This window comes from Monodelphis domestica, chromosome 7 (assembly GCF_027887165.1).
Source record: "Monodelphis domestica isolate mMonDom1 chromosome 7, mMonDom1.pri, whole genome shotgun sequence".
Lineage (NCBI taxonomy): Eukaryota > Metazoa > Chordata > Mammalia > Didelphimorphia > Didelphidae > Monodelphis > Monodelphis domestica.
Window position 1 is genome coordinate 152,983,407 of NC_077233.1, and position 19,515 is coordinate 153,002,921.

The 19,515-nt window shown below is 33.0% G+C and overlaps 1 protein-coding gene across 1 annotated transcript; it reads right to left on the reverse strand.

Moving 5' to 3' along the window:
- Positions 1–9,389: 9,389 nt before the first annotated feature.
- Positions 9,390–16,366, reverse strand: LOC100013544 (olfactory receptor 13D1-like). The gene is made up of 2 exons (XM_001367889.4): positions 16,351–16,366; positions 9,390–10,408 (listed from the first exon to the last, which is right to left on the reverse strand). The coding sequence occupies exon 2, from the start codon at positions 10,401–10,403 to the stop codon at positions 9,462–9,464; it is 942 nt and encodes a 313-aa protein (XP_001367926.3). The 5' UTR covers positions 10,404–10,408; positions 16,351–16,366; the 3' UTR covers positions 9,390–9,461.
- Positions 16,367–19,515: the final 3,149 nt, after the last annotated feature.

A 19,515-nucleotide genomic window follows, 5' to 3' on the forward strand; every position in this document is an offset into this window, starting at 1 on the left:
GAGAAACAGTCTCAGAGGCCCCCACCTTCAGCTTCCTTCAGAGCAAGCTTCTCAGAGCCCACACGAACCACACCGACCAACTACTCCACCCACCTCTGGAGTCTTCAGACCCCCTATCTTTAAGGAAACCATCCAAGTTCCTCCCCTCAGTTCTCCCATCTACCAATCATTGTTCATCAATTTCCTTGTGCCAATGGAGGCTCTAGCTTAACCCAGGACCGCCCAGAGGTTTCTGGCTTTTGCACATGTCTGTTGAAGGTCATATTTTCAAATGATTAAATCTTTGCTCCTTTGCTACAGCCCTTTCTAAATCCTGTTAACCTGAGTAGGGTAGAGATTGGAATAATTAAATTTTGATCTAGGCTGCAGCCCTTACTCAATCCTGTTAGGACTGAATAGGGTGGAGATTTATTCCAAGTATCTCCATTGTATCAATTCTAAAATCAATCATGACTCAAAGAAATTCCTGTTCTATGCTTAAGCATAGGTCAAAGTCCTTTCCATTGTTCAGCAAAGGGTTTCTGTCCTAAAGTAATCTTAAGAAGGGAAGAGAAGGAACCTCCCATGCCAATGGGGTTCCCATTCCAATAGACTATCAGTAAGAAATTTTCCAAGTATGAAATATCCCAATGGTGAAATTTCCAACATTTATAAGTCTAAGGAAATTTGAGGTTTACATACCTCACAGTTGTTCTGATTTTCATTTCTCTAATCTGGAGGGATTTAGGACACTTTTTCATTTGCCTACTGATAGTTTTGATTTCTACATCTGAAAATTGCCTATTCATATCCATTGACCACTTTGTCAATTGGGGAATGGATATATTTCTTATGAATTTGACTTAGTTCCTTATATATTTGGGTAATTAGACCTTTCACAAAGAATTTTGTTTTAAAATCCCCCCTCCCAAGTTTGTTGCTTCCCTTCTAATTTTGGTTGCATTAGTTTTGTTTGAACAAAACCTTAAATTTAATATAGTCCAAATCATTCATATTACATCTTGTAATGTTCACTATCTTTTGCTTAGTCTTAAATTCCTTCCTTTCCCATAGATTTGACACGTATATTCTTCTATGGTCACCTAATTTATTTATGGTTTCATTCTTTATATTTGTTATTTACCCATTTTGAACTTGGTATAAGATGTGAGATGTTGATCTAAACCTAATTTTTCCCATATTGTTTTTCTATTTCCCCAGCAATTGTTGTCTAATAGTGAGTTCTTGTCCCAAAATATGGGATTATTGGATTTGTCAATGTTAGATCCCTAAAGTCATTTCCCCCTGGTCTATGCCATAGATTCACCCTTCTAGCTCTTAGCCAGTAAGAGGTTGTTTTGATGATCACTGATTTATAGTACAGTTTAAGATGTGGTACTGCTATGACATCATCCTTCACATTTTTTCATTAGTTTCCTTGATATTATTGATATTTTGTTCTTCCAGATGAACTTTATTATTATTTTTTCCCATTCTATAAAAACATTTCTTGGTAGTTTGATAGGTATGGCACTGAACATGTAAATTAATTTAGATTAGGATTGTCATTTTTATTATATTAGCTCATCCTACCCATGAGCAATTAATGTTTTTCCAATTGTATACATCTAGATTTATTTGTGTGAAAAGTGTTTTGTAGTTTTGCTCATATAATTCCTGAGTTTGTCTTGGCAGATAAGTTCCTAAATATTTAATATTGTGTAGGGTGATTTAAAATGGAATTTCTCTTTCTAACTCCTGTTGCTGAATTTTGTTGGAAATATATAGAAATGCTGATGATTTATGTAGGTTTTTGTATCCTGCAACTTTGCTAAAGTTGTTGATTATTCCAGCTAGCCTTTTAGTTGATATTCTAGGATTCTTTAAGTAGGTCATCATATCATATGCAAAGTAATAGTTTAGTTTCTTCATTGTCTACTTAATCACTTCAATTTCTTTTTCTTCTCTAGTGGCTACTGCTACTGTTTCTAGTACAATATTAAGAATAGAGGTGATAATGGGCATCCTTAATTCACTCCTGATCTTATTGGGAAGGCTTCTAACTTATACTCATTGTAGATGATACTTGATGATGGTTTTAAAATAAATGCTATTAATTATTTTGAAGAAAGGCCTTTTTACTCCGATGCTTTCTAGGGTTTTGAATAGGAATGAGTGTTGTATTTTGTCAAAGGCTTTTTCTGCATACATTGAGATAATTATATAATTTCTGTTTGATTATTGATATGGTCAATTTTGTGGACGATTTTCCTAATATAAAACCAACCTTACTTTTCTGGTATGAATCCCACCTGGTCATGGTGAATAATCCTTATGATGGCTTGCTGTAGTGTCTTTGATAGTATTTTGTTAATGATTTTCATATTTTTGTTCATTAAGGAGATTGGTCTGTAGTTTTATTTTTCTGTTTTTGGTCTTTCTGGCCTGGAAATCAGTACCATATTTGTGTCATAAAAAGAATTTGGTAAGACTCCTTCTTTGCTTATTTTATCAAATAGTTTGTATAATATTGGATTAATTGTTCTTTAAATGTTTGATAGAATTCACTTGTGAATCCATCTGACCCTGGCTATTTTTTCCTTAGGGAGTTTCTTGATGGTTTGTACAATTTCTTTTTCTGAGATGGGATTATTTACATATTTCATTTTCTTTTTTGTTAACCTAGGCAATTTATGCATTTATAAAAATTTGCCCATTTTACCCATATTGTCATATTTATTGCTCTATAATTTGGAAAATAGTCTTTAAAATTATCTTAATTTACTCTTCATTAGAGGAGAGATCACCCTTTTCATTTTTGATAGTGTAATTTCTCCTTTAATTTTGGGATTTCCAATTTAGTTTTTATCTGGGGATTTAAAATGTGTTCTTTATCTAATTTTTAAGTTGCAAGCCCATTTTATTAATCTCCTCCATCTCTATTTTGTTGATACAGTCACTCAGGGATATAAATTTTCCCTTGAATACTACTTTGGTTGTGTCCCATAGATTTTGATATGTTGTCTCCTCATTTTCATTCACTTCAATGAAATCAGTAATTGTTTCTATGATTTGTTTTTTGATCAACCAGTTTTGAAGAATTAGATTATTTAGTTTCCAATCAATTTTAGATTTGTCTATCCATGAACCAGAATTAATTATAATTTTAGTTGAATTAACATCTGAAAAAGTTGCAATCATTATATATATGATTTTTGGCATCTGTTTGTGATGTTTTTATGCCCTAGTGTTAAATTTATTTGTGGTTGAACTGGATATTTAATTAGGTGGTCTCCAGGGATTTAATTTCTAAATCCCAAAATGAATTACTAAAGTAAAATGTAATTTATGGTAGTTTTATTTACAATAGAGGGAAGATATTAAGAGGAGAGAGAGAGAGAGAGAGAGAGAGACAGACAGACAGACAGACAGACAGACAGACAGACAGACAACTTCGGCTTCTTCTGAGTCAGGTAGAAATTCTAAGGCCCTAATCAGGGAAAAAAGTTTCAAGACAATGGGCCTTTCTTGGAGGTCTTAACCCAGAAAGTCAGGGTTACTAAGTCAGCCTTTCATTTACCAGTGATGACCATCTAAAAGGAACGTAGTCTGAGGTCTCCTGCATGGGGTCCTCCAGGGGTCCAGTTCCACATACAAGTCCAAGTGTCCATCTTCCAGTCTCTCCTCTGAGTGAGAGTTCTTCTATCTAACTTGAATCAAATTGAATTTCTCTTCTTCTGTTCTCTGGTCCTCTTTTTAAAGATCTTTTTCTCATGTCACCTCCCCTAAATTTCATGTCTACCAATCACAGCAGATGCTCCTCTTCAGGACTGCCCACTCTTTAGTTCACACCTTCTTTGTTTAGATTATACCTTTTTTGGTTAATTAATACCTTTTTTGGTCAGTTCACCTTTTGTAGTTAGTTAACCCCTTTTTGTAGTTAAAATGGGTAGATATACTTCAAACACTGAGTTACCACCTTTTAGGGATTAAAATCTAAAAATAGATTGTGGATTATAATTTAATCTTCCCAATAAAGAAAGAGCTAAGTATTTTCATTGTTACAATCAGGAGATAGCTAAATCAAATCTTCACACTAGTACATGGTCAATCTTTACATGTGTACCATGTACTGCTCAAAAGAAGATACATTCCTTTTTATCCCTATTCAATATTCTCCAGATACCTATTAACTCCAACTTTTCTAACATTTCATTCAGTTCCCTTATTTCTTTCTTATTTCTTTTTTAGTTCTGATAAGGGAAGCTTTAGGATCCCCATGAGTGTGGTTTTACTATCTATTTCACACTTTAGCTCCTTTAGTTTGTCCTCTAAAAATCTGGACACTATACCATTTGGTGCATAAAAGTTTAGTATTGATTATTACTTCAATTCTATATTACTTTTTAGCAAGATATAATTTCCTTCCTTATTTCTTTTAATCAGGTCAATTTTTACTTTAGCTTTGTCTGATATTATGATTGCTACTCCTGCTTTTTTTTTTTTACTTTAGAAGATGCATAATAAATTCTTCTTTAGTTTTTTGCTTTTAATCTGTGTGTCTATAGGGTAAGATAGATTACTATGCCCAAAAAGGTATAATTTTTTTTCCTTCTCAGTGCCAGTTATGATAAGAGTAAAGTTTAAGGGTAGCCCAGCACCACCCTTATCCTCACCTTCCCATAATAATTTTTCACACCTCTTTATGTTATATAATTTACCCCATTCCACCTCTCCCTTCACTTTTCTCTCAATGCAATCCTTTTTTTCACCCCTTGAATTTTTTTACATATCATATTATAATATTATTTCTCCACCCTCTTTCTAAGTATATTTCTTCTATCTGCTTATCTGATCTATTACTAAGAATAATGTTTAAGAATTACATACATCCTCTTTCCATGTAGAAATACAAACATTTTGACTTTAATGAGTCCCTTAAATTTTCTTTTTCTTATTTACCTTTTTAGCTTCTCTTGGATCTTGTGTTGGATTACACATTTTTTTTTTTGTTTACATCTGGCTTATTCCTCAAAATTGCTTGGAAATCTTCTAACTTATTTAATATCAATTTCCCCCCTGAAAGAATATATTCAGTTTTGCTTGATATCAAAATATCATCATATTAAAAAAACAACTCTGTGTTGTAAACCTAGATCATTTACCTTCCTGAATACCACATTCCATGTTTCTGATCCTTTAATGTGGAAGTCACTATGTCCTGTGTCATCCTGATTGTACCTCCATGCTATGTGAATTGTTTTTTCTGATTGTTTGTAGTATTCTCTCCTTGAGTTGGAAACTCTTGAATTTAACTTTTATATTCCTGGAAAATGTCACTTGAGAATTTCTTTCTGGAGGTGATCTGTGTATTATTTCAATTTGAATTTTATTTTCTTGTTCAAGAATATCTGGGCAGTTTTCTTTTCTAATTTCTTGTATTATGGTGTCCACATTTTTAGGTCTTCACTGCAGAAGCATAGGCTAGAAAGGGAACAGCCCTAAGGACTTCTGGGATTCACCAAGGACTAGTGCCAGGGCCTGAGAATTTATGGATGGGATCTTTATTTAGGGGCTCTTTTGTTGGAGCAGCCCATGTCACAGGATCCCCAAATTAGCCTATGTCTAGTCATGGAACCAGGCATAGTAGGTGGGGACTGGTTGACTAACAATCCTCTGTGTAATTTTGCTTCAATTTCCCCCCTATCCTGTGAAAGTCAACTCTCTTTGCTTACTTTTCAAATTGTGTTCAGTGGGAGGGTCTCCTCACTCTGCTTTGCTTTTGGTTTTTGACTCCTGTTGTTTTGAGGTACTTTGCAAAGATTGGTTTGAAAAGATTGCTAGAGAGGTTTTGACTTTTGCTGCTACTAAGCCATGATCTTGGCTCCACCCCTACTCTAGTCTGCTTTCTATTAAATTATGAGTCTAATCAAACTTTTTCCTTTAAGAAAACTTAATCGAGTTGTGGGAATTGGGAGAAAACATTATTATATGGTTTAAATTTATCTCTGAGTACAAACTTAGCTTTAAGTTATATGATAGTTTTCTTATAATTGTACATCTCAAGAAATCCAAAAGTCTTATCTGTATACTGATCCTACTCTAGTCAATAAATTATTTCCCTGTTCCTTTGATTGTTTATAGTAACTTAGGGGGAATAGAAAATCTCTTTTTCCTGAATTCTGGGAATTGCAACTGTTCACAACCCCCTCCCAAGTTTGAAAGTCCCTAATCTTTTATCCAGTTAAAAATAAGATTACCAAATATACTATTTTCTTAATGTATTATTTTATGTCAATTAATTAGTTTTATTTGATTAATTGTTTTTAATGTATAAAAGTTCTGTCTCCTCTTATATTCAGGGTTCATCCCCAAGCTGAGGAAAGGGTATGGTCCTGATTTCATAGGTAATAGGCATGTATTGCTTAATAAACTCATATATATATATATATATATAAGTTAAAACCTTTCTCTTCTCATTAATTTCATTTTTTGCTTGTTACATAGTTTCCCTACCCACCCCATCCTTTGGAATTGCCTTGGATCATTTTATTGCTAAGAATAGCTAAGTCATTTACAATTGGTCATTCATAAAATGAGTAGTTAGGTGAAGCACTGAATAATGCTCCATGTCTGTGAAACCTGATTTCAACTTTTGCCTCAAATATGTCCTAGCTGTTTGACCTTGGGCAAGCCACTTAACTCTGCCTCAGTTTCTTCATCTGTAAAATAAGCTAGAGAAAAAAAAATGACCAACCACTCCAGTTTTTTGGCTAAGAAACACCAAAAGAGGGTTGCAAATTGGTCAATATGATAGGTGTGAGGTGATTCCTCATAGTAGTCTTAATTTGCATTTCTTCAATCAATGGTGATTTAGAGCAATTTTTCCCATATTAGGATATGTAGGATTTATCTCTTTGTTAAAAACTTCTTGTTCATACCCTTTCATCAGTTGCCAACTGGGGAATGATATGTATCTCAAAAAATTCAACTCAGTTCTCTATTATGAGAAATGATGTGTTTATCAGAGAAACTTGCTTTGTAAGTCTTTAACAATTGTGATTAATGTATATTTTTATATCTCCTACTTTTCCTCTTGTTTATCCTTTTATTTTTTCCTTTCAACATGTCCTTTCTCAAAATTATTTTGCTTCTCACTAGTGCTTCCCTGAAAGCACCCTCCCTTCTGTCAGAACTCTCTTCTATTATCCCCTTCCCATCTATTTCCCTGCAGGGAAGGATATTTTTATATCCAATTGAGTGTGTATGTTATTCCTTCTTTGAGTTAGTTCTGTTTGGTGTAAGTTTCACATTTTCCATTAACCTCCCATATTTCCTTCTAAAATGAAAACCCAATTGAGACCATTTAAGGTGAGATAATTTATGCCATTCTACCTTTCCCTTCCTCCTTCCCCTTTCCCCAGCAAATCTTTCTTTTTGGCTTCTTAATTTTACATTTTAGATATTATCCCATCACTGACAATTCATATTTTGCTCTTTATTTATGTAACTGTCAATGTATATTCTTTATAACTACCCAAAGAATGTAACATTTTTAGGAGTCACATGTAATTCCAGGGAGGAATATATACAATTGATATTTTTGAATACCTTATGGTTGCTCTGTGCTGTTTAACTTTTTGTGCTTTTCTTCAGTCTTGTATTGGAAAGTTAAATTTTAAATTCTGCTTTGGTCTTTTCATTAAGAACACTTGAAAGTCCTTTGTTTAATTAAATATCCATATTTTTTTCTCTTGAAGGATTCCTTAGTTTGGCTGGAGAGGTAATTCGTTATTTTAACCCTAGCTCCTTTGGCTTCCAGAATTTCATATTCCAATCCTTCCAACCTTTTAATATAGAAGCTGCAAAATCTTTTGTTATCCTGACTGAGGCTCTCTGATATTTAAATGGTTTCTTTCTGACTGCTTACTATAAATTCTCCTTGACCTAGGAGCTCTATAATTTGCTTATAATATTGCTCAAATGCTGTAGAATAGACTTGAAATTTGGGTCAATTTTAGACTAGATAAGCTCTGATTCTAAGATTCTATCATTAAATAATCTCCTTTTAATCATTATCTGTCATAACATTTTTCAAGAGAACTTGATACAGTTTTTTTCCTGCTGATCTATGTTTAGTGAGGTGGCATTTCTCTGCTTACTCATATTTTTCTCTTACCAAAAACTGGAAATGTTATATAGAAAATATTATTAAGGGGGGGTTAGAGCATATTTAGAAAAGGAAATGATAACCACAAAGATTATATTTAATAAACATAATTTCCTTCATTTTCATGGTTTCTAGAATTGCTATGTTATAGTACAATTTAAGTTGCACTGTGTGTAACATTATATAGATGATAAATTTATTAAAATTTGCTTTGGTTAGGCAAAATCTGAAATCTTGTATTAAGAACTGGTCATTATATTTTAGGAAAGAGGTGAATAAGTTATGCATTGTGAGGAATATTGAGGTCAATCTATAGGAGAAAAACTTGAATTCAATGAGGACATTAACCTTGATTAAAATAGTTATGGAGAGGCTCTAACTGTCTTCCAGTATTTCACTCATTTAGGAGAGTGAGGAAATTCGGGGAGTGTAAGGACAATATTTTCACACTTCTTTCTTTTCATCTCCAAGGCTTAGCACAGTGTCTAATGTGTAGTAAGTATTTAATAAATGTTAATTTAAGGACTGAATGCTTAGACTTAAAGTAACAAAAAAAATAATGCAAATTGTGAAAACATGATAATTTCTATCATATTGCTATTTCCATCAATACTTACAGATTAGTTATCCAAATATGAGATGAATTGCCAGGATGTAATGACTTCCTGTAACTGTAGGTTGTGAAGTAAAAGTTACTAAAGCAATTGTTTCTGCTATGGTACACTGGATTCTTGGTTTTATATGTGATGAACTAGTTGTCCTCTGAGATCTCTGCCAACTCTCACTTTATTTGATTATATAATTCCACTATAAGATAAACTCCCGGAGTATAGAAGTCATATGTTTTATTATTTTCTTTTCCTAAGTGCTAGTACATTGACCTTGTTCAATACATATGTTAAACTTAATGAGTATATAAATACAATTCATATTTTCATATAGAAATATTAAGATTTTAACAACTGTCTCTCATAAGCATAAAATTAGTAATTAGGCATTTATAAGCAACAAATGGAGATTACAAAGTACTTTCTAAAATAATGACATAATATGACCAATATGTCTGTGGATAACTTTGATATTATGAAGATACAAGCCCAGAAAATCAGGAAGAGGAAGGGGTGGAGAAATTATCAGACTCTGCTAGTGAAACTTTGCTTCAGGAATGTTCATTCCCTGTGAAACAGAATGAGGATCCCAGGTGGAGTTTTCCAGCAAATCAAATGCTACATATACCAGGAACAGTGACACTGTATTTTAACTGAGAACAAGGTTTCCCACACACAATAGAAGCCAACTATCAGTGTCCTATTCAAATTCTTCTTAAATGTAGTTTTCTGATGATGACTTTCTCCACAGCCCCTTTTACCTCTTTGTTTCTCAGGCTATAGATGATAGGATTCAGCATTGGGGTGATCACCCAGTAAGACAATCCAAAGATTTCATCAAAAAGCTTAGTTTCCTTAGACTTGGGTTTTATGTACATGAAAAGAGCAGACCCATAGAACAAGATCACCACTGTCAAGTGGGCTGAACAAGTGGAAAAGGCCTTTTTCCTCCCCTCAGTAGAGTTAATTTTCAGGATAGTCAGGAGAATAAAGACATAAGAGAAGGAAATAAGTAGCGGAGGAGTGATTAATAGAATAATGCTTGCAATAATCATAACAAATATATTAAGGGAGATGTCTACACAGATGAGCTTCAAAAGGGCTACAATTTCACAGAAAAGGTGGTCAATAATGTTATCACAGAAGGGCAATCTTAAGGCAAGAACAGATTGTACTGAGGCAATCAGAAATCCTAGTATCCAGGTCCAAGCAGCCATCTGCACACAGAGTCCCTTGTTCATGATGATGGTATATCTTAATGGATTGCAAATGGCGACATACCTGTCGAAACCCATTACTGCCAAGAGCAGACACTCTGTAGATCCAAGTCCAAGAGAAAGAACCATTTGTAAGGCACATCCAATGAAAGTGATGGATTTTCTTTCAGATGTAAAATTAACTAGCATTTGAGGGATTGAGGAGGATGTATAGCAGATATCCAGAAAGGAGAGGTTCCCAAGGAAAAAATACATAGGGGTGTGAAGACGAGGGTCCAAAATGCTTATGATAATGAGGGTGCCATTTCCCAGAAGAATCACCAAGTACATCAAGAGACAGAGCACATAAAGAAATATCTGGAGTTCTGGGTAGTTAGAAAGCCCCATCATAAGGAATTCTGTTACGGGTGTATAATTCCCCTTTTCCATGTTATTGTATTTAGGTCACCTAAAGGATTTAGAGAAAGAGACAGCCTATATAAATAATAATTATAAGTAACAGTGAATTACATTGTTATGTTTTTTCTTTACTTTTTTACTTTGTTCATTATTATATATTTTATTGTTTTTTGCCTTAAAAAGTTAATGCTATTCACATGTAAACAATACTATAAAATATAAACTTTAGCTATTCCTAGAAATATATACATATATATATACATATATATGCAAAATAAATAAAGAAAAATGTTTTCAGAGTTGTGACTGAAATTAAGAAAGAATGAGGTACAAAGTTCCATGCACAATCAAATTATTGGTAAGGCTAGCAATGGATCTCTTAATTCCTCAGGAGGCCCAAATAGGAAAAAATGAAGTCAATTAGCTTTTATATAGGTTTCTGGGAAGCACAGAATAAAGAACAGGTGATATCAGAGATGAAAACATTGTGATTGATTACAAAATCAAAAATATCATAGGTAGCAAAAACAATATGTTTAGTTGGACATTTGGAGCTAGCAACAACCTTTATTTCAATTCTGCTGTCAGAAAAGTTTGATTGATATGAGTCTATTTCCTTTTAGAGCAACAAAGATATTTCCTTTTTGGGGTTGATTGACAGGAAAGCTAAACTTCTGAACTTGAGATAATAAATTTGTGCTAGTTATCTAAGGAAATCAGAAGTGTAGAGAAAACAGGTTTCCTTCACTTCAAAATGACATACTGGGAAAATGAACATTTAAATTTAAGATAGCAGGCTTCTTTTAATTAAAACATTTTAAAAGGGAAACCTAAGTTTTAAAATTGACGGAAAAATAATGGGGATTATGAACTTCTGAATTTCTGAATTGAATTTAAATACTAAGAAACATCATGAAAGCAGTTATGGAATAGACTAAAATATAGAATGGAATCAAGTCTAAACTATAAAACCAATATTAGATCTCAGCAAGGTGAAACAAAAAATAGAATGTAAATTTTTCTGTATTGTTGTACAGTTGTTTTTCAGTCATGTCTGACTCTTCTTGACTTTGTTTGAGGTCTTCTTGGCTTAAACACTGTAGGGGTTTGTTATTTCTCTTTCTAGATCATTTTGCATATGAGGAAATTGAGGCATTCATGGTTAAGTGACTTGCTCAGAATCACACATCTAGTCAATATCTGAGGTAGGATTTGAATTCACATCTTCCTGACTTCAGGCCTAGCACTTTATCCACTGAGCCACTTTTGCCCCTATTCTAGTATTATTTAGAATGAAAGAAAATCTATTGTATATATTAATAGAAATTACTATAAATGAATTGATATTTTTATTTACTATTGTTAATATATCCTCAAAATATTTTATGTTGATTTGGCAATATAAATTTCTCCATATCCTCTATTTTTGTGAGTTTAGTATCACAAATCACTTGTTCATTTTGGATTTGTGGCTTTGTATTTAATTCATCTCAACTTAACAAACAATTTTTTGAAAGCCCATTCTGAATAAGACCTTTATTCAATCAATATCAAAATGAAAGAAGATATATTTTACCTTGGATAATTTATAATCTAATTTGTTTGGTAGTAATGAGGAATAAAATATACATGGAAATAAATATTATATTACACAGAGGTACTTAAATCCTTTTTTGTGTAATTGATCTCTTAGAAATTCTGGTGAAGTCTATCGACCTCAGAATAATATTTTAACTGAATAAAACAAAATACAGTGATTTACAAAGATAACCAATTATGAGGATATATGTCAAAATATTTAAAAAGTATTTAGTGCTTTGGTTAAGAAGTTCTAATATAATGTGTATTATACTAATAATTACAAAGGAGAGCATCTCACAACCTATGAAGAGAGATTTAAGGAGCAAATGATCACTTTCAGGCAAAATTTTTAACAAATTTTCAGATAAGGTTATAGCAGAATTGTTCCTTGAAAAACTGGAGACATTTTGATTGGAAGAAATAAATAGTAGCAAACACAGAAATCTGGAACAGAGTGAATAAAAAATAGATATGGGTAAAAAGAGGGGTTAGTAAGTATTTGATATTATCAGGTTTGGGGAATATGAGAACATTATGAATGAGATAAAGCTGCTAAGGACAATTGGAACCAGATTGTGGATGACCTTACATGTCAGTGTAAAGAGTTAAAAATATTTGTTTGCCAATGGGCATTCATCCACAATTTAAGTGAAGAACCTACAAAATAAAGGAACACAGTTAAGAGAAAAGGGTTTTTTGGCAGTAGTGTGAGAAATAGTAGTGAAGTTCTAGAGGAAATGGAGTTGACATCAAGAGCTCAAGTGGAGGAAATAGTCCTGGAAATGAGTAAAGAAATGTCTTGCCCTGAGTATATATAGAGGAGATGATAGATGAGTCCTAACTAAGAAGCTATTGAAATAGTCCAAGGCAAAGGTGTAAAGTATAAAGATAAGGCTATTGAGTGTTTTAGAAAAGGAAAGATGGATGTAAGCGATAACAGAGTGCTCAATCTGATACTCAGTGACTGAATTGAGGAAGATAAAAGTATAAGTGATTATTAGGCTTCAAATACTGATGATTGGAAGTGAAGATGGGAACATAAATAGAAAGAAATTGAAAGATGAGCAGGATTTTTTGGGGGGAGGATAGCTTCAGTTTTGGAATATTGAATTTAGGGGGCTGGCATATTAATATAGATCATGTGAGTAAATATAGGAAAGTGGAGTTTTTAGAAGAGGGAAGAGTTGGGGATAGAGCCTTAGGAATCATCTACACAAAGAAGTTAAAATAGTAGGAGTAAATGGCATCACCAGGGCATAAATATCAGAGACTAAGTAGAGAGTGAACCATGAACATTTTATTCAGGGGATTAACAGAAGTTAAAGAGCCATCAGAAGAGATTGTGGTTGAAGTCAGAAGTAGAGAGCTATCAGGGTAATATCATCAAAGTTGAGGGATGAAAGAGTATTGGGTAGAAGTTGTTAGTTCACTTTAAAACAAAGTTGAAGATATAATAGAATAAAGGCAATTTGATTTGGCAATACATTAAATACAATTCACTTCAAAGCAGGGGTTCTTAATCCTTTTTATTGTCTCAGGGACCCTTTTGGAAATTGGCTGAAACCTATGGACCACACTATGTCTTCTCAGAATGCTTTTAAATGTATAAAATGAAACCCTCATGATTGAAAAGTAAGTCAGTTATTTTTAAATACAGTTGACAAGATATAAAAAAAAAATTTACAGATTGGAAATTCATCCATGGATCATTTAGGGATTTTTGGAGTCCAGGTTAAAAGCCTCAGCTTTAGATAAAAGTAATTGCAAATAAATTGTTTCAATGGGTGCCAGATTATCAGGGCTTTATTAGTAAATGGACTCTTAAGAAGTGTAGACACCAGTTTCAGGCTCTTTTTTAGAAGCCCCAACAATGCTGTGACATAGAACAATAGGTTGTTGGAGGTGGTATGGAAAGATTTTTTCTTTCTTTGCAAAATATAAAAGCCTGAATTCTTTTAAAAGATGAAAAGGGAGGAATTCTTAAGGAAGGAATATGTATTATAAGAAGCATATTGATTGAAAGAGTGAAGTAATGGAGAAAATGGGATCAAAGGCTTAGATGGAGGAGTTAGAAAAATAATCTCTCCCTCTGAAAATATACTGAGAAGAGAAGAGAAGAGAAGAGAAAAGAGAAGAGAAAAAGGCAAAGGGAACTTCTAGTGATGGATATAGGGAGTTGAGACAGTTCAAGTCAGAATAAATTCATTTCAGTCAAGTAGGATAGGAAACATTACCTGCTGTGAAAGAAGGATGGTAGAGCTGGACTCTTGATTTGAGAAGATAAATTTTATCTCGTTTTCTGTAGAGAATGTGATAGGATGTGAATCAGATTTAATTAAATTCCTATAGGTCAGGAAGAGCCTAGCTGAAGTTAAATATACATATTTCAGTTCACTTAAAGCACTTTTATTTTTCCTTATGCAACAATGTGTTAAACATTACAATGCTTAACTTTTACAATTACTTACAAATTTTGGTGTTCTACTGTTATGAAAGAATATTAAGAAAATGTAAAAAGGTAAATAACTAGATTTATGAATTTACCTTTTGTAAATTGAAACATTTCGCAATTTAAATTGAGTTAACAACCCAATGACAATGGCTAAAACTGCTGCATTAAGAAAAAAATATTGATCCGTAAGGCTAGGATTAAACACATGTTTACTAAATTTGTCAGTTTTAAGAGATAAATCTTATAAGTCATCTCTTTTAATTGCTGGAAATTACAGCACAATACTATTCCACTCTATTAATGTTTCCCAACTTTTCCAGCCATGCCCTATTGCCTCAATTTAAAATTCTTTGCCACCACAGAGAGAGCCACTATACATATTTTAAAATACATAGTTTCTTTAAAAATTTCCCTGATTACCTTGGGAAACAGAGCTAATACTGATATTTCTGGGTCTCAGGGTAAACACAGTTTTATAATGCTCCGGGTATAATTTTAATCTGTTTATTTTTTATATGAAATTCTAACTGAATTTTAGCATAGGATCTACATCAGGGCATGCAAAATATATCAGTTATGTGTCTATTTTTTAATAAAATGTTTTAATATTCTTATCTTATCTGATATATAAAAATAAGATTCTGAAGTAAGCTTGGTTGGGATTATTATCTTTTAAAATATGAATAAATAAAATTTAGAAAGGTGAAATAGCCTCCTCAGCCAATTATGTCTCTGTTTTAAAATTTCACTTTTGTCTTTCTTTGGTCTTTTCTTGGATTAAGTGGTATTTTCAGACTTCCATAGATAGCTCTTTTGCCTATGCTGCTGATACTACCTTCTTCTATATCCCTTTCCAAAAACTTGCTGTATTAACTAGTTCCAATTTCCTTACTTTCTCCCTTTTCACCTGATCCTTCTCATCCACACAAATGTATAGGTCTCCTGTACCATAGAGGGTATGTTTGTTACATGACCTTGTTACCTTGTTAGTCAAATGTCTTATTTATCCCTTTCTTCTTTGCCACTCAACTTGCCCCTATTACTTGCAGGAATCTCTATCTTATGTTCTGTGTTCATGCCCCTTGCTTGGATGTATGTTCAGAATATGCCCAATTTATTTATGTTTTTAAAGTAAGTTTCTGACCTGCTCCCATGAAATCTGCTAACCCTATCCCATCCAAACCAAACCAAACCAAACCAAAAATTCACACCACTTCTTTTGATCAACTCTTCCATAGACTTGCTTTCTTTCCCTGTTCATGGGCAATAGGCTGATTTACAACCATACAACCTGCTGTAAAATGAGGTAATAGCACTTGATTCAACAATGTAGTTGTAGGATCACATGAGATAACATGTTTATTCTTTGGAAATCTTAAGTTATGATATAAATGCTAGCTATAACTATAATTATTATTCTTGTTTAATCAGGTTATACCTTGCTTCCATATATTTCTGACTTGTTTTCTGACACAAGATCACTTCCTTAAATGTATTTCAGAAGTGGGAACTAAAAGTCAGAGAATTATTTCTTCTTCTGTGGTATTTTTATGTGGTTTCTGATTTAGATACCAATCTCTTCCATTCAGAAACAGTTAAATAGAGAATGATAAAATGTTAGAACTAATAGAAATCATAGAATATACAACATGGAATATCATGTTTCTAAAAGGAATCTTAGAATACAAAATAAAGATAGGCAGAACTGGAGACAATGTGAGGATACAGAATGTAAAATGAAAGCCCTAGAAGGAAATGGAATGTTAGATTTAGAAGGAGCCACGGAATATAGAACATTAAAATGTAACTGATTAAAGGCACCTTAGAATACAGATTATAGAATGGTGGAGTTGAAATGGGATTAGTATATGAAGTGCCAGAGCTAGAAGGAACCTTATTAATGTCATTTGAGAAGGAACCCTAGTTATATTCTTGCCCAAAGAACTGATTTAAGAAATGAGAAACTGAGGCTTAGAGATCCTGAGGCTTAGTCAGTACTAAATATGAAATTTAATATTCATTTGGTGTGACATTATGTTAATAATCATTAATGAATGAAAGAGAAATGATATTTCTAGATAATAGTTTTTTTTTTTCTGATTCAGAAAAAAACATTCTTCATGGCTTCCTCTCAGTTTACTTGAACTTTCTTTGCTTGGAGTTTAGATGACTTCAATACTAAATATTTTCACATTGTTCAATAGGTCTTACATTCCTATTCCTTTCAGTATTTCTTATTTAATTCAAGATCCTTTCCCAGTTCACATTACCACTTTTATCTCTGACAAGGATCTTTCCCAGGCCAGTACCCATGATCCTAATTTACCTTTCAGTTTAGAAGAATCTTCATCTTCTCCTCCATTCACATCACATCATTTATTTATTTGTCCAGCATTATGAATAGAAAAAGATCTACTTTAAAATTTTCAAAAAAATTTTTTGTCTTTAGACATCACTAAACACAGATACGTAGTTGGTATAGAAGATTTCCTAGACTGTCATGTGACTATATACTGAATTAGCAGTAATTGTTTTTACAAAATCTATTTTTTCCATGCACATTTTCTTCTGTTATTGTTCTTATGACATGCTATCAGAAAAAGTGTTAGATTATGATATTTCAGTAATATGGAGAAATATTTCCAGAATCAGAGGAGTTTTTCCCCCATAACTTTTAAGTGATTACATTAACTAGTGTGGAGAGGATCTATACATTTCTAGTTCTTCCTTCCATTCCTACTCTAGCATTCTGGCCCTGGAAAGTTTCAAAGGCTCAACTACTGGATCTGTATGCCAATTTGTCCCTCTTCCCTCCTCCACCCAAGTATTCTTTGGGACTTTTTGTAATCCCTGAAGTAATTTAAAGTTGTAAGGAGGAACTGTGTGGGATTTAGCAACTTTCAGAACATTTGGGAATAATATTTTAATGACCTGTTTACAGTAAGCATATTAGGAATTTTTAAGTCTAAACTTTCCACTCATGCTCTTGATATCATAATCATCTCTCCCCTCCCTTATCCTTGCACATTCAGATATTACAATTTCTTTCCAATCCTCCCTTTCAACGGTTTCTTTTTGTCTGCCAGAATGTTCACATCTCCCCTATCCTATCAGAGACTTTCATTTAATTACACCACCCTCTTAAGCTATTATTGTTGTTATTATTAATTTTTTCCTCATTTACTTCCTCAGCTTCTGCACCACTATGGTTGAATAAGTTTTGGTATATGATTGTGATGGAATAATATCAGATGGTAAGAAATGATGATCAGGTTGATTACAGTAAAACATGGAATAATTTCCATGAAATAACAAAGAGTGGAATGAATCAAACCATGAGAACATTGTATACCACAACAGTAATATTGTATAAAAATAAACATGGATGACTAAACAAATCTGAGTTATTATAATATTCAAATCAATCATAAAAAACCTTTGAAGGAAGTTGCTATTAACCTTGATAAGGGAAATTAACATATGGAAATAGGTATTGTATAATTTCACCCCTCCCCTATATATGTGTGTCAAATGTTGGGGAGGTTTGGGAGGTAGGGAAGAAAACATCTTGGAATAAAGTGTAAAAATAAAAAAATAGGAAAAGGAATCATTATAAGTTCAAAAGACCTTATAAATCCCTTGTTGCATGGGGCGGTTTTTGTCCCCTAAGGAATTTAATTTTGACTTGGGAATATGCTGAAGTTCAAAACCAGAATACTCTAGAAAGAAGTCCCCAAAGAACTAATTATATGGAATCTATTATATCCCTTTATTTCAAACACAAATATGCCCTAAATTGGGCCTTGACTTAATTCTCAATCTAGAGAGCAAACTTATTGCAGGACCCTTTATTGAATAGGCTATTATAAAACACCTACTCTGTACAAAACTTTACACTAGTTCAAGCTGAGGAAGCTGGTGTCAAAGAGACATCCAAGGATACACCAAATCTTGTCTCTTTTCTCAAAGTTATAATGTAATGAAGCAGATAAGATGTTATATATAAAACAGAATCACTGAACATCAAAACTAGAAGGGCCTTAAGAGGGCATCTAGTCCAATGCCCTGGACAAAAGCATGGGAAATGGCACCTGGAGGGATGAACTGACTAATCATTGAAAACTCAGTAAGGTAGTCAATGCAAACAAAAAAAAAATAGTACCTGGCTCTTCTCACTGTCATTCCCCCCTGGGTCTTTTCACTACTTTTTTTCTGATGGTCTTCTTTAGCAGTCTGGTGAAATCTATATACTCCTCAGAATAATGTTTTAAAATACATATAATAAAATACATATCATCACAAAAAAATTTCCAGCTTTTCTGAAAAAATCTTGTTTATCATTTCTTATAGTACAGTAGTATTCCATTATAGTCACATACTCTAATTTGTTCAGCTTTCTCCAGTTGATTGACAGCTTCTAAATGTTCCAATTCTTTGTAAGTCAATTATATTGAAATATAGTAAAATATTAAAGAATATTAAAGAAATTCACAATTTCATGTATCTTAGGTTAACAAGCCCTGCACTAGAGTGTGGTGCTCATTAACCAAAGGATGTTATTCCTTTTGTGTACCAGGAATCTATAATTCTGAAACAAATGGTCAAGAAACATGTGAATCTCTAGGGAATACCCAACAAGTAAAAAGCTCATCATCTAAGGTTTTGGCAAATACTCGGGCCATTCTAGGACCATGTTTTCCATGAGCTATCATCTTCAGTTTGATGGGAAGGGAAATGTCCCAGGAACAGCAGGTTTCATTTTATTATATGTCAGAAAAGTATTGACTACTGACAAAATAGAGGGTGATTTCTCAAAGTTAGTTTTTTTGGTCTATTCTGCAAGTCATGTTGATTCTAGAGTTTGTGCACTTTGCTTGAATAAGACAAATGATGACATTTAGATTAATTATATTAGGGAATCACACATGATGGCTCCTGTGGAGCAGGGTAACTGTCTTCAAGGTGAGCACATAAGGGATGTGTACCAAAACTGTACTGCCTCATTGCTAATGCTTATCATGCATTTCTCCATTCTTGGTCCTAGTATATATAACAGTTCTTTTTGACAATGCATGTTTTGTTGAGATGACTTTACAATATTCACTTGGT

Coding starts and splice junctions, on each gene's coding strand:
- LOC100013544 (XM_001367889.4), bottom strand. CDS start 10,403: ATGGAAAAGGGGAATTATACACCCGTAACAGAATTCCTTATGATGGGG.